Source organism: Podarcis vaucheri, assembly GCF_965113315.1.
Source record: "Podarcis vaucheri genome assembly, chromosome: 2".
NCBI classification, from domain to species: Eukaryota; Metazoa; Chordata; class Lepidosauria; order Squamata; family Lacertidae; genus Podarcis; species Podarcis vaucheri.
The window spans coordinates 122,889,769-122,903,162 of NC_138760.1; the positions used below are offsets into that span (position 1 = coordinate 122,889,769).

Sequence of the window (13,394 nt, forward strand, 5' to 3'; positions counted from 1 at the left end):
CCACTATGGAGTCATGAGTGTTGTTACAGCCTTTGCCATGAGCAAATGTAAAAGGTGGGATAATAATGAAGTGCAGAGGAAAGAAAGGAGGGAATAATTTGGGCAATGGACCTAGGGCAAAAATATTCAATTATTTGCAACTCGATAAAGGAAAATTTTCTCAAGATGTTTTTATACGTGGTATATAACACCTAAAATAACCAAAATGTATAAAACAAAATGTGCTGGAGGTGTAATCAATCAGAGTGGACGCTACTTCATATGTAGTGGAACTGTAATAAAATTAAGAGCTTCTGGGACATGGCATATGAGGAGTTGAAAAAAATATTTAAACAAACTTTTGTAAAAAAAGAAGCAGCATTTCTATTGGGCATAGTAGATTCAGAAATCGCAAATGAAAATAAGATAATGTTCCTTTACGCAAGATCCGCAACAAGAATACTAATTGCAAAAAACTGGAAAAGTGAAACAGTACCAACAAAAAAAGAGTAGCAAGAAATATTATTTGATTATACTGAGTTGGCAAAAATGATGGGTGCAATTAGGGGACAGTATAAACAAAAATTTCAAAAAGGGTGGGGGAAGTACAGAGATGATTAAAAAAAAAACAGTGCCCTCAAATTAAAATCTGAACTTGCTTCAAATAATTTTTGCAAAACAAAATACAGTCATACCTCTTGTTGTGTCTGCTTCACATTGCGGCTTTTCAGGTTGCGAACGTGGTAAACCGGGAAGTATATACTTCCGGGTTTTGTTCTGCATGCATGTACAGAAGCGCTCTGCGCGCTCCACACATGCAAAGAAGCGCCGCTCTAGTTGCATACTTTTCGGGGTGCGAATGGCACCCCGGAATGGATTGTGTCCGCAACTAGAGCCACCACTGTACAAATAGAACATATGGAGAACGGTAGAAATGTCAAAATGAAAAAGAAACAGTTTATCAAGTTTAAAAAAAGACCCACGGTGAGAAGGAAGGGAGTCAATTAGAATAGAATAAGAACTAAAGATTGGATAACATAAGTCTTTTGTAGTTTGTTTTCTAAATGTCGTGTTTGTATGTGCTGTAATAGTAACTTAATAAAAAACATTTACCCCCCTCCCCAAAAAAGGGAGTAATTTAACGTAGCACTGAAGCAGGTGTTCTGTGAGTGCAAACATTATTGGGCAGATGGAACCATTTGCCCTCTCATCCCCTGGTATGCTGTCGTTGAATTTTCCACTGAGCCAGTTTTGGGAGCAAAGGTGAAAGGCCCTGTTGCGCTTTTGCGATCTTAACTTAGCAGGGCACATTACTTGAATCCCATTACAATGGTACCTTGGTTCCCGAACGGCTTGGCTCCTGAACACAGCAAACCCAGAATTAAGTGTTCCCATTTGCGAATGTTTTTCGGAAGCCGAACATCCAACACGGCTTCCGTTTGACTGCAGGAAGCTCCTGCAGCCAATCAGAAGCCACACCTTGGTTTTCAAACAGTTTCAAGAGTCGAATGGACTTCTGGAATGGATTAAGTTTGAGAACCAAGGTACCGCTGTAATACTATCTCCAGGATGCTTTTACAGACGTTGCCATATTGGCAAAAACTAACATGCCACACAGAAACACTGGTTCTCTGGGCAGCTTGCAACAGAACTACTGACAAAGGGACTACTCATACGCTGGTCCTCCTGAGAAAAGCATCATTTTACAATTCCTATCAAATTTCCATTTTACTATGAAACAACATATTGGTACCCATACATGGCAGAACTTGCATTTGGTTATATCTTCAGGGATGGCAGAGAGCATACAAAGAGAACCAGAACATTCATTCTAAGCTGAGGTTTGTTGAATTTTGTTAGGCTACCATTAACCAAGCTAGCCAGATGAATCGTGCATTGTACACAACGTTAGTCCTACTCAGAGAAGACCCACTGAAGTCAACAGACATTAATATGTTGAGGGTCGTTAATTTTAATCAGTTTAATCTGATAAGAACTTAGTTGGTAATATCCCCATACTCTGGTTTTGAGACTGAAAAGTAAAGGTGATAAGGTTGGGCAGGGGATGGGATGGGAACAGATTTTATGAGATTCCTTTTTCTTAGGGTACTTTCTTCTGTTAAGTCCACCAAAACATAAACAGAGATAATTAGCAGTTTGTGTTTTTTAAATTAATTTTTAAAAACCCTTCCTGATTCAAATCATATGGCACTCACCTGTAGCAACTTGCTGGTGTACAGAGAGAGAGCTCTTTCTGACATTGGAGAGATCTTCCTCGTGGGACTTTTTGTGCCGGGAAAGATTCGATTTGTAAGTGAAGTTTAGCCCGCACTTGTCACAGGGAAAAGGTCCGTCACCCACGTGGCTTTTCATATGGATAAGATGGGTTGACAATTTGTAGGTTTCGTGCCCACATTTGCCGCACGTGTGCTTCTTCTCCTTCTGAAGGCTCCGTGCTCTGTTGGCGGGCTTCTTCCTGCCGCCAGAACGACTGTCCGGCTGGTGGACTGTCTTGTAGTGTTTGCTGCAGGCAGAAGGGTCAGAGAAAGCTCTCCAGCATTCAGGGCACTTGTAGGGCTTCTCGCCTCCGTGGCTTTTCTGGTGTCTCATCAGGTCGGAGATATAGTAGTATTTGTGCCCACATTCAGGACACTGGAAGTTCTTTTCCATCCCTAGATACCTGCTCCTCTTGGCAGCCCTGGTTCCTTGGTCGCGAGTCGATTCTTGCTGAGCTTGAGCCAGAGAACTGCCACCTGAAGGTTTTCTGGGGAGTTCCTGCACTTTCACTCCTTTCTTCTGAGCTTTCTTCGCCAGGATGTTAATTAACTCCTCCTCATCTGTCAGGAAACAGAGATAATTGAGATATAGGGCTGTTGCCCCAAGGGTCGGGGGAGAGGCTATATAACCCCTGGCCCGCTTATTTTAAAAGCCAAGAGCTACAAACATGCTACACTCTCCCTGGTTTTTGTGAAGGACAGTCCCATGGACAAGCAAAGTAACCGGAGCATCTTTCGGCAAACGGCTGCTTTTGTATTCCACCTGTTCTTGCCTTGCACTTCTGTAGCCAGGCAGGCCTCTGGGGTGAGGCATGAAAACAAACCAGGAATGAGCTAGGGTTGTGGCTTTGGGGTGCAACATTAAGACCACTGTCAGTGTAAGCAGAGTTTAGAACTCCAGCTTTGAAAACATGGTTTCATACTCTGGTTATTTGGCTGAACATCCGATGCGGCTTCCAATATTGCTATCGTTGTGCCTGCGCAACTGGATGCCATGCCTTGGTTTCTGAACGTTTTGGAAGTCGAACAGACTTTCGGAACACATTCTGTTCAAAAACCAAGGTTTGACTGTATGGGTCCTTTTCTCCCTGCCCCATGGAAGTAAACTAGAAAGCTTAATCCCATTTAAGTTCTGGAGTGCATGCAGACACCAATCAATCAAAGGTTTTCAACGTAATAGCACTTTCAATTGCACCTAAAATATTAATCTGCTTTTAAAAATCCATTTGTAAAGAAGGGTGTAAATCAGTGTTTCCCAAAGTGGGCAATACCACACCCTGGGGGACTCTGGAATCATCCAGGGTGGGGGAAGGGAGTAGGCTTGGGTACATTTGGGGCTGTTGGATAAAAACAAGGTGGCAGTGGAAACAAAGAAGGCCCAGAAAGTGGATTGCGGCTTGGCTGCTTATTTGTCCAATGGCAGGTGGGCTGCAGTGCCAACTCTGCCCGTGGGGCGGATTGGACTGAGCTGACAGGCTTCACTCCAGTCCACCCCATTCATCTGTTGTATAATGATGCTTACTGATGTAACGGGGGGGTACCTATTATTATTATTTTCCTGAAAAGGGGGCAGTAGGCCAAATAAGTTTGGGAACCTCTGGTGTATAGGAAAGTGCTCAAGTACATGATCCTGGAACAGGCCTCACGACACCCTACAAGGGGAGGTGATCAATATTCCCATGTTGCTGATGGGAAGCAGAGAAAGGACAAGGACACACACAAACTGTATCTTGCCTAAAAGGGCTGCTTAACGAGTTTGTGGCAGAGGCAAGTTACTTAGCAAACCAGTATGAGGCAAAAAAATGAGCTTACTTGGAATACAGTGGTGCCTCGCGAGACAAAATTAATTCGTTCCGCGAGTTTTTTCATCTAGCGAATTCTTCGTCTTGCGAAGCACGAAATCCCATAGGAATGCACTGAAATTCAATTAATGCATTCCTATGGTCAAAAAAAGTCCAAACAAAGTCAAATTTGGTACAACAAGAGTTTATTAAGTGCTCTTTAAAGTCACACATACTGTAAAGAGCATTTCAAAAATTGAAGGAACAATTAAGTTTCTAAACATGACAGAAAAACATTTTAAAATCAACAAAGTGTACAGTACATTTTCTAAGACTCTGGGGGACAACTCGAAGAAGGTTCCTCTTCCACTCTTTGCTTCTTGCTGAAGAACCTGCCCATGGTCTGCTGCTTCATCCGCCTTTTCAGCACCTCCCTGAAAGGTGACATGACCCTCGTATCAAAAGTGTTCACAAGGTCATGTGCCACGTGCTTGTCAGGGTGGTGCCGCTGTGCAAAAGCCTGCACATCCTTCCACTTCCGGCAAATGTCCCTCAGTTCTTTGGAGGACAGCCGTTCCTCAGTTGCTTCCTCTTCCAGCGAGGCCTGCTCCTGCGCAGCCTCTGCCTGCAGTTCGACCAGCTCCTGGGTGGTCAGCTCGTGGTCGTGCTCCTCCACCAGCTCGCTGATGTCCTCCTCTGTGACCTCCAGGCCCATGGTCCTCCCCAAGGCAACAATGTCCTGCACCACTGTTGACTCTGGTGTATCAGAGTCACTTGGTGTCACACAGTCCGGTCACAGGCTGCGCCAAGCGCAATTCAAATTTCTCTGGCTGATCCCGTCCCAGGCCGTGGTGATCATCTTCAAGCAGGTGACGATGTCGAAGTGGTCCTTCCAGAATTCCTGCAGGGTGATGGTGGTGCAATCAGTCACCTCGAAGCATCGCCTGAAAAGCTTGGTGTAGAGTTTTTTGAAATTGGCAAAGACCTGCTGATCCATCGGCTGGAGCAGTGGCGTGGTGTTAGGCGGCAGGAACATGATGCTGATGAAGCTGAACTCCTCCAACAAGTCCTCCTCAAGGCCTTTAGGATGAGCAGGAGCATTGTCCATCAGAAGCAAAGCCTTCAGCGGCAGGTCATTGCCCAGCAGGTACTGTTTGACAGCAGGGCCAAAAGCAAGACTGACCCAGTCCACAAACAGCACACGTGTGACCCAAGCCTTACTGTTGGATCGCCACATGACACTCAGCTGCTCCTTGTCGACCTTGTGTTTCTTGAAGGCCCAGGGGTTCTCCGAGTGGTACACCAGCAGGGGCTTGATCTTCAGGTCGCCGCTTGCGTTGGCACAGAAGAGCAGGGTCAGACGGTCCTTCATGGGCTTGTGGCCAGGCAACTCGGCCTCCTCCTGTGTGATGAAAGTCCTTTTGGGCATCCTCTTCCAAAAATAGCCCAGTCTCGTCGCAGTTGAAGCCTCTCCATACCTGACCACGCTGTGGATTCCAGATCTTGTCTTGAAGCGGTCAAACCAGCCTCTGCTTGCCTTGAAGACTTCTGGCTCACCTGAGGTTCCTGGCTGTTCCCGAACGAGGTCTGCGTGCAAGGCCTTGGCCTTCTCACAAATGACGGCCTCAGTCACTGTGTCCCCTGCACGCTGCTTCTCTTCTGACCAGATGAGCAGCAACTTCTCCACCTCCTCCAGAACAGCTGGGCGGTTCTTCACGATCCTGCTGATTCCCTTGGCTGCATCAGTTGCAAGGATCTTCTCCCTCATCTTCAGGATGGTCGCGATGGTCGATGGATTCCTCCCGTACTCCCTGGCGAGGTCTGTCACACGCATTCCACCGTCGTGCTTCCGGATGATCTCCTTCTTCATTTCCAGCGTCACCTTCTCCTTCTTCCCCTCGCCGCCCTCTGCAGCAGTCTTCTTGGGTCCCATGGCAGCACAGCTTCTACCTGCGCAACCCCCCCAAAAAAAAACCAGTGCTTCACATCCAAAAAATTCAAAAGCACCCAGCCACCCACCACACAGAAACTCAAACCCAGAACCAAGTCCTTGAATTCCATTTTTTTAAATAAATTTATTAGGATTTTCTCATTTTTTTAGACAAACACATAAACATAAACATACACATCAACACTACACACAAATAACACGTATAACTTTAAAACCTTGTTTTCTTAACCACTTTCCCGGATTTCCCCCACCTCCCCTTCTTGCATCCCAATTCCAAAAATTTAGCTCAGCAAGTTCTTTATACCCAAATTATCCCTTATTGATATTTTACTTAATTCGTCTTAGTTAGCCAATTTTAAACTTCTAAACCTCATTTTAATACTTGACATTAACCCCTTTTTCTAAGGTCGACCCAGGTTCCCTTTCACGAGATTCCCAATTATTAAAATAATTACAAAACAACCTGTCAAATGAAAACATATAATTGTACCCCTTTGGATTCCAAAGCTTCCCCCCCTCCCCCAGTTTCGATCCCCAGAAATTGTCCTTCAGCCTGTCAGTTCTCAGCCTGGATCTATCACGTCCGAGGCCCTTAAATCTCTCTCGGTCCCTTTCAGCCGGTTTTGTTGACAGTCCTTTATGTTGAACATCAGATCTCGGAGCATCTTTGACCCAATAGGGTCTATGTTTTTTCCAACCAGACCTCCATATTCAAAGAAAGAGTCCAGGTCCTTCTTCTTACTCTTTCTAAGTCCAAGTGTCCCAAATGTCCCAAACATTCCAATTTTCACCTTGATCAAGTTTGTAATCCATAGGTCTTCTGGACTCCCCATAGGGGAAAATCCCCAATCTTCATTCTCCGTTTCGAGCCAAAATTTCGTCATCCAAACCTTGCTTTCCTTATATTCCAACTTAACAGGCCTCTGGTTGTCCTTTTTCACTTGCAGCGTTTCCGCTCCTCCTTCGCATTCCTCCAAAACAACACATGTATCTTCCTTTCCAGCTGCAGATTTTTCTTGAGTCAAGTCGTTAACCACTTCCGCAGATTTGTTTAAGGTTCAAGGTTGTAAGATTTGTAGCCATAACATCACTCTGCTCTTGCAGCTTTCCCAGGAATTCAAACACCCTATCCAACTCTGCCTGTATTTTTCCATCTGCAGCCATTGTAATATCTCAGAACCCCCTCTAGAGGGATTCTGGTTACTAAGTGTTCTTTCTCCAACAATCAGGTTATTTTGTTCTTATTTCCTTTCTAATTTCAAAAACTTACAGTCCAATGTAACAAAAATAACCAGCACAAGTAGCAAAAAATAGAATTTCCTGACTTTGACAGCTCATTTGACAGCTGTCAAACTCTGTAAATATCTTCTACAGGCTCTCTCACGGATCGCTCCCGGATCCGGGGGGGGGGGGGGTTACACTTCAACTCTAACTTTCAGTTCTAATCCTCCAATAATAAACTTATATATCCAAGTTGTGGAATTAAAAATTTTTGTCTCCAAGAGAGGAAGACAGTCTCTCGACCTTAGTTATCTAATTCTTGCTTTAAATTGTCTGCAGGGGGGGGAGGCGGACTTCCTTTTGGCACCTCCCCCAGTCGTACCGAATTCAGTTGAAAGAAATTTTTAGTTCCAATTTCCGTATTACTCACGGGTTGTTAATTTTTGTAGTCCGAATGATCAAGGAAAGAAGTCAGCGCTCTCCAGCCATGGCTTGCGGCTTCACTCCATGGAAGAAGCGGTCTACTCACAGCACCACGCCGCTCTCCGCCACCCGCTCCGAAGCCTTTAAAAAGGCTTCTTTGCAAGTCGGAGAGGGCGCAAATGGTGCCCGCCGAGTCACCAAGTCCACAGGCTTCCGCGCCTGTGGTTTCTGAGGGTCCCCCGTCGCCGCCGCAGCAGGACCCCTCTTCCACCTAGCCAATTCCCTCCAGAGCTCGGAGGGAACCCGCCATTTGCTGATCGCGCTAACCCGGAAGTCTCCAAGTCCTTGAATTCCAAACACCCCAACCCAAAATCCACCCCCCCAAAAAAAAAGTTTTAAAAGTTTAACTTACCGAATGGCTGCAAAATAAGTTTTGGAAAAGCTTCAAAAATCACCAAAGTCTTCAAAAACCTCAACTATTCCCCCAGTCACCCACCACACAGAAATTGCAAATCCCTCCCCAACTGTTGCAAACCCCTCTCCAACTGTTCCCCCAGTCACCCACCACACAGAAATTCAAACCCATATTTATTTTTTAAAAAAACAGCAGTGGCCCAATGGTCACAGAAAATCATAAAAATGCAGAAAAAACCACACAAGCTTCCAGATTCTTGCAAACCCCTCCCCAACTGTTCCCCCAGCCACCCACCACACAGAAATTCAAATCCAGATTTTTTAAAAAAACAGCAGAGTGGCCCAATGGTCACAGAAAATCATAAAAAAGGAAAAAACCACACAAGCTTCCAGATTCTTGCAAACCCCTCCCCAACACCAAGTCCTTGAATTCCAAACACCCCAACCCAAAATCCAAAACCCCCCCAAAAAGTTGAACTCACCAAATGGCTGCAAAAGTAGTTTTGGAAAAGCTTCAAAAATCACCAAAGTCTTCCAAAACCTCAAAAATGGCTACCACACCGCGTGCTATGAGTTGCTCCTCAAAGTCAAGTCGCAACTGCACCTCTTCAAGCAATGCACCCTGGGTATTAACACTTTTACAAAAAAGGAAACAAACTTGCAAGACGTTTTCGTCTTGCAAAGCAAGCCCATAGGGAAATTCGTCTTGCGAAGCAGCTCAAAAAACGAAAAACCCTTTCGTCTAGCGAGTTTTTCGTCTTGAGAGGCATTCGTCTTGCGGGGCACCACTGTAGTAAAGTATTCTGCTCCTTGGGGCAGGGGCTTGTTTTCTTATTTATCTGATTTGGTTTATTTCATAAAATTTATACACAGATCGGTTGCCAAAAAAGAAAGAAGTATAACCTCAAAGCTGTATTCCCAGCAACTGTTAGGAAAAGAATCTGCACAATCCTCTAATATCTAATAATTCACCGTAGACGAGCACTCACCACTAAGTGTTACATCACATTCCGCCACAGGAATCTGGGGAACCAAAGGGGTATTGGAAACAGAGGTGTCAGGAACAGGCTTCTTCGCTGAGCAGGAAATATATGCCATGTGTTTTCTAAGGCTCGTTTTCCATGCAAAGCTTTTTCCACACCGAGGGCACGTGTAGGGCTTTTCTCCAGTATGTTTCCTCATATGGGAAACAAGGTCTGTTAAACTCCTAGCCTTGTATCCACATTGTGGGCAAGTGTGTTGCTTTTTCCGAAAGTTAGCTGAACTTGCCATGGCAGCTAACGCAGACAAACTGTCCCCTCCCGGGTGTTCACTCAAAGCAGGTTCGTGACTCAATGTAAGACCTTCTGGGGATATCTCAAACTCTTCTTCCTCTGTTTTAATTGTGGGCAGAGGGTCCTCAACACCTGCAGGGAAGGCAAATAAATACAAGACAGGGCATATTGGTCTGATTAAGGCGTTAGAGAAATGTGCCCCTACAAGGATGGGTTACAACAACCCATCAGAGACAACATGGTATAGGTGTATATAAAGGCAAGTATGCTGTAGAAATATAAAAGTCCCCCCTCCGACCCAATTGTAGTTTGAATTATAAAACGTTGATAGGTCATACTTGCATCCCTTGCACATAAAACATCATACAATTATATCCTTTCTTCTATAGTGGTACCTTGGTTTTCCAACGTCTCTGTTGACGAACATTTTGGTTTTCATACAGGCCTCAGAAGTTAAACATGCCACGCAGCTTCCGTATTGAGTTTTCCATATTGAGTTTTCAGTTTTTGAACATTTCAGAACTCAAATGGTTTTACATTCAAAAACAGAGGTACTACTGTTTTTCAAAAAGATTCCATTTAATAGAATATGCATCAGTTTAAAGCAGAGCTGTCAAAACGTTTCATGTTGATGACATACTTTTTAGACATACATATACATCATTTTGCGACACACTAATTCAGTTTTACTAGCAAACTGGAGGCTAAACTAACCCCTTTCCATCCCTGGGAGGAGCTCAGGGAGCATTTGTGCAACACACCTACACACTGCAGCCAACATTGTGACAGTTTGGAAAGCTCTGCTTTAAATGGTGTTTTCCACATAGTAGTTCCTTTTCTCCAAAGTGAGTATCTTCTGTGTGATCAGAAGAAACAGCTTCTCCAGCAAGATTTCTCTATTTATTTACAAACTACAATGTGTTTCCTGCCCCCTCTCAATAGAGAAGCATCTATTTAAATGTGTGCACGAGCATCTTTGCAGTTCATTTAGCACTTCAAAAGGCTACCGGGGAGCAGGCAGAAAGTGAATGCCCTCAGCTCTCTTGCACAACCAGAGATCAAGGTCACATGGCTTCTGGTTCCATTGCCTTAATGGAGACAGCTCCCATGACAGCGGGAGATTGTAGACAAAGGAAAAACCAAGAATGATCAAGGGTGAATGTAAAAAAATTCCTTCCAGTAGCACCTTAAAGACCAACTAAGTTCGTTCTTGGTATGAGCTTTCGTGTGCATGCACACTTCTTCAGATACACTGAAACAGAAGTTTCCAGATCCTTCTATATAGTGATCCTTCTATAAGGGTGAATGAGCATCTTTGCAGTTCGTTTAGCACTTCAAAAGGCTACCTGGGGAGCAGGCAAAAAGGGAATGCCCTCAGCTCTCCTGCACAACCAGAGATCAAGGTCACACGGCTTCTGGTTCCAGTGCCTTAATGGAGACAGCTCCCAGGACAGCGGGAGATTGTCGACTAAGGAAAAACCAAGGATGATCAAGGGTAATTATCCTTGCAAGTTCCCTTCTGGGACGGGAGGAGGAGCTTCAGTCGCAGGTGTCTTGGTATCTGGCTCTTACTTCAACATGGAATGCAAGAGGCAGAGACACTGAGCGTAAAAGTGCTTCATCTGCCGATAACCCTCCTATGTTGCCATTAAGAAGCAGAGGTTCTTCTGTTAATTAGAGTTTAATTGGGACTAATGTACAGGCACATGCTGGAAATGTTGAGATAATAAACTGCATAACGGAAGCAGCTGCAAGGTTGCAAAGGTTTAAACTTGAAAGAAGACTTTATTCGGTGTAAAAGATGGTGTGGGGGAGCCTTCGGTTTCTTGAAATAAAGTTTTTTCCTTTTATATTTATGATTTGGCAACCTTCTCTAGAAAGATAAAGCAATTTTTAATGAGCAAGTGAAGAATAAGGAACTGGATTGCAGAGATGCAGATCTGGAATACAATATAAAATAGAACTGTGTGAACAAAAAAAAGGGGGTGACTGCTAATTATCATAGTGGAGTATGGAACAGAGAAGCCTTCTTATCTTCTGTGAAATAGAGGAATGAACAGAGCCTGGAAGCTTGCCAAATGCACTGGCAGGATAATAGACCACTTTTCTTATGTTGGGAGGAAAGATGGTGGAAAAGGATATTGATGGAGATCGAGTGACTTATGTAGCTATTGTTAAAGATGCATAACAAAGAAGCACAGGACTAAGCATGGGAGAAATCTAATTGGATTGCATTGAATACCACTTTGTGAGAATGGTATTTGGAAGGCATGTGGAATTTCACTTAATTGGACTATGCAATTTATCACACCGTGAGTATGTAACCTGGAAGGCTAGTTTATTTTTGGTGTAAAGGGGGGATGAACAGAATCTGGAAGCTTGCCAAGTACACTGGCAAAATGCCAGATCACTCTCCTCCTGGGGCTGGGGAAAAACCGGCTAAAATCCAGCTACACAGATAGAGTGGATTTTGTAGCCCAGTAATGTAAAAATGGTAAAAACAGAGTGCAGTGGTTATCTTGGTTCTTGAACTTAATCTATTCCAGAAGTCTGTTTGACTCCCAAAACCATTTGAAAACCAAGGTGCAGGGAGCTTCCTGCACTCAAGTGTGGAAGCCGCGTCAGATGTTCGGCTTCTGAAAAACATTCAAAAACTGGAACAGCTACTCCTGGATTTTCGCCGTTCAGTAGCAGATTTATTCAACAACTAAGCTGTTCGAGAACCAAGGTAGCACTGTATAGGACTGACTGAGGGAGAAATTGTTGGAACAACATTGGGATATCAGCTCTGCTCAAGGCATGACAACTTTCAGCAAAAACCTGGGGGCGGGCAAGAGACAGACAAGGAAAAGGACTTCCGGTTTGTCGTGGATCACCATGGAGCACAGATCTAGCCTTCCGGGGAAGAACTGAGCCTTGCGGGGGGATATGAGGCCACACAAAGGCGCTGTGGATCTCAAAAAACCCAAAAGGATTTATTTTGGGTACATGTGATCTGGCTGCACTCTGGGTGATCTCTCCCATCTCCCGGATTGCTCTGTAAGGAGTGGAGAAGAAAAGACGGGATTGAGGTGCGAGTGCTGGGATCCACCACTATCTCCGCAAAGTGAAGCTTCTGGCTCCGAGCGGATTGAGCGGCAGACTCTTCAGGACATAAAAAGCCAAAATTTAATCAAAAGATTTAAATTTGGAACAATTTGGACTGATTTGGAAACCATTTGGTGTGAGACGGGATAAAAAAGGAAGCCCCTCCCGGCTGTGGTGAGACGCAACTTGCATGGTGCTTTTCTACAAGTCCTAAAGTTGCTTTCAAACCTTCCCTGCTAAGTGGACCTTTTGTAAGTTAATTCCACCCATCCCTGATATAATGGGGGGGCGCGCGCGCGCGCGCAGACTGCTTATATTTTCTTTTTTTACTTTTTGTATAGAAACAGACTGCCTGATTGGCTGGGGAAGGAAAGCCCCTGCCAGCTTGGCGCACATTGTTACAACATACTGGCATTTCGATAAAACTTGTTCTGGTTTTCGGCCGCTTTTTGGAAGCCGAATGTCCGACACGACTTCTGCTTGACTGCAGTCAATCAGAAGCCTCACCTTGGTTTTCGAACGTTTTAGGAATTGAACAGACTTCAAGAACAGATCACCCGTATTTTTCGCTCTATAAGACGCGCCAGACTACAAGAAGCACCTAGTTTCTGGAGGAGGAAAACAAGAAAAAAAATATTCTGAATCTCAGAAGCCAGCACAACAAGAGGGATCGCTGCACAGTGAAAGCAGCAATCCCTCTTGCTGTTCTGGCTTCTGTGATAGCTGCGCAGCCTGCATTCGCTCCATAACACACACACACACATTTCCCCTTACTTTTTAGGAGGGAAAAAGTGAGTCTTATAGAGCAAAAAATACAGTAAGTTTGAGAGCCAAGGTACCACTGTATATGGGGCCTCTCCCCACACAACGGATACCTTGCTCACAAGTGTACAAAAACAGAAAGGAAAGTGCACATGCAACGATGCTTCCATGAAGGCTTGCCGTTCTGTCTGCTATTGTGAAACTGATCTTACACCACACCACCTAA

General features: G+C 44.5%; 1 protein-coding gene across 3 annotated transcripts in view; it reads right to left on the reverse strand.

The window, feature by feature from the left end:
• LOC309524579 (uncharacterized protein) overlaps positions 1–13,394 on the reverse strand; it is a 55,263-nt gene that overhangs the window by 2,780 nt on the left and 39,089 nt on the right. For all 3 annotated transcript variants that reach the window (XM_082209250.1, XM_082209248.1, XM_082209249.1), the window contains 2 exons: positions 9,035–9,451; positions 2,196–2,816 (listed from right to left, as the gene is read on the reverse strand). In XM_082209250.1, the coding sequence (XP_082065376.1) occupies positions 2,196–2,816; positions 9,035–9,451 (1,038 nt within the window). The remainder of the gene's footprint in view (positions 1–2,195; positions 2,817–9,034; positions 9,452–13,394) is intronic.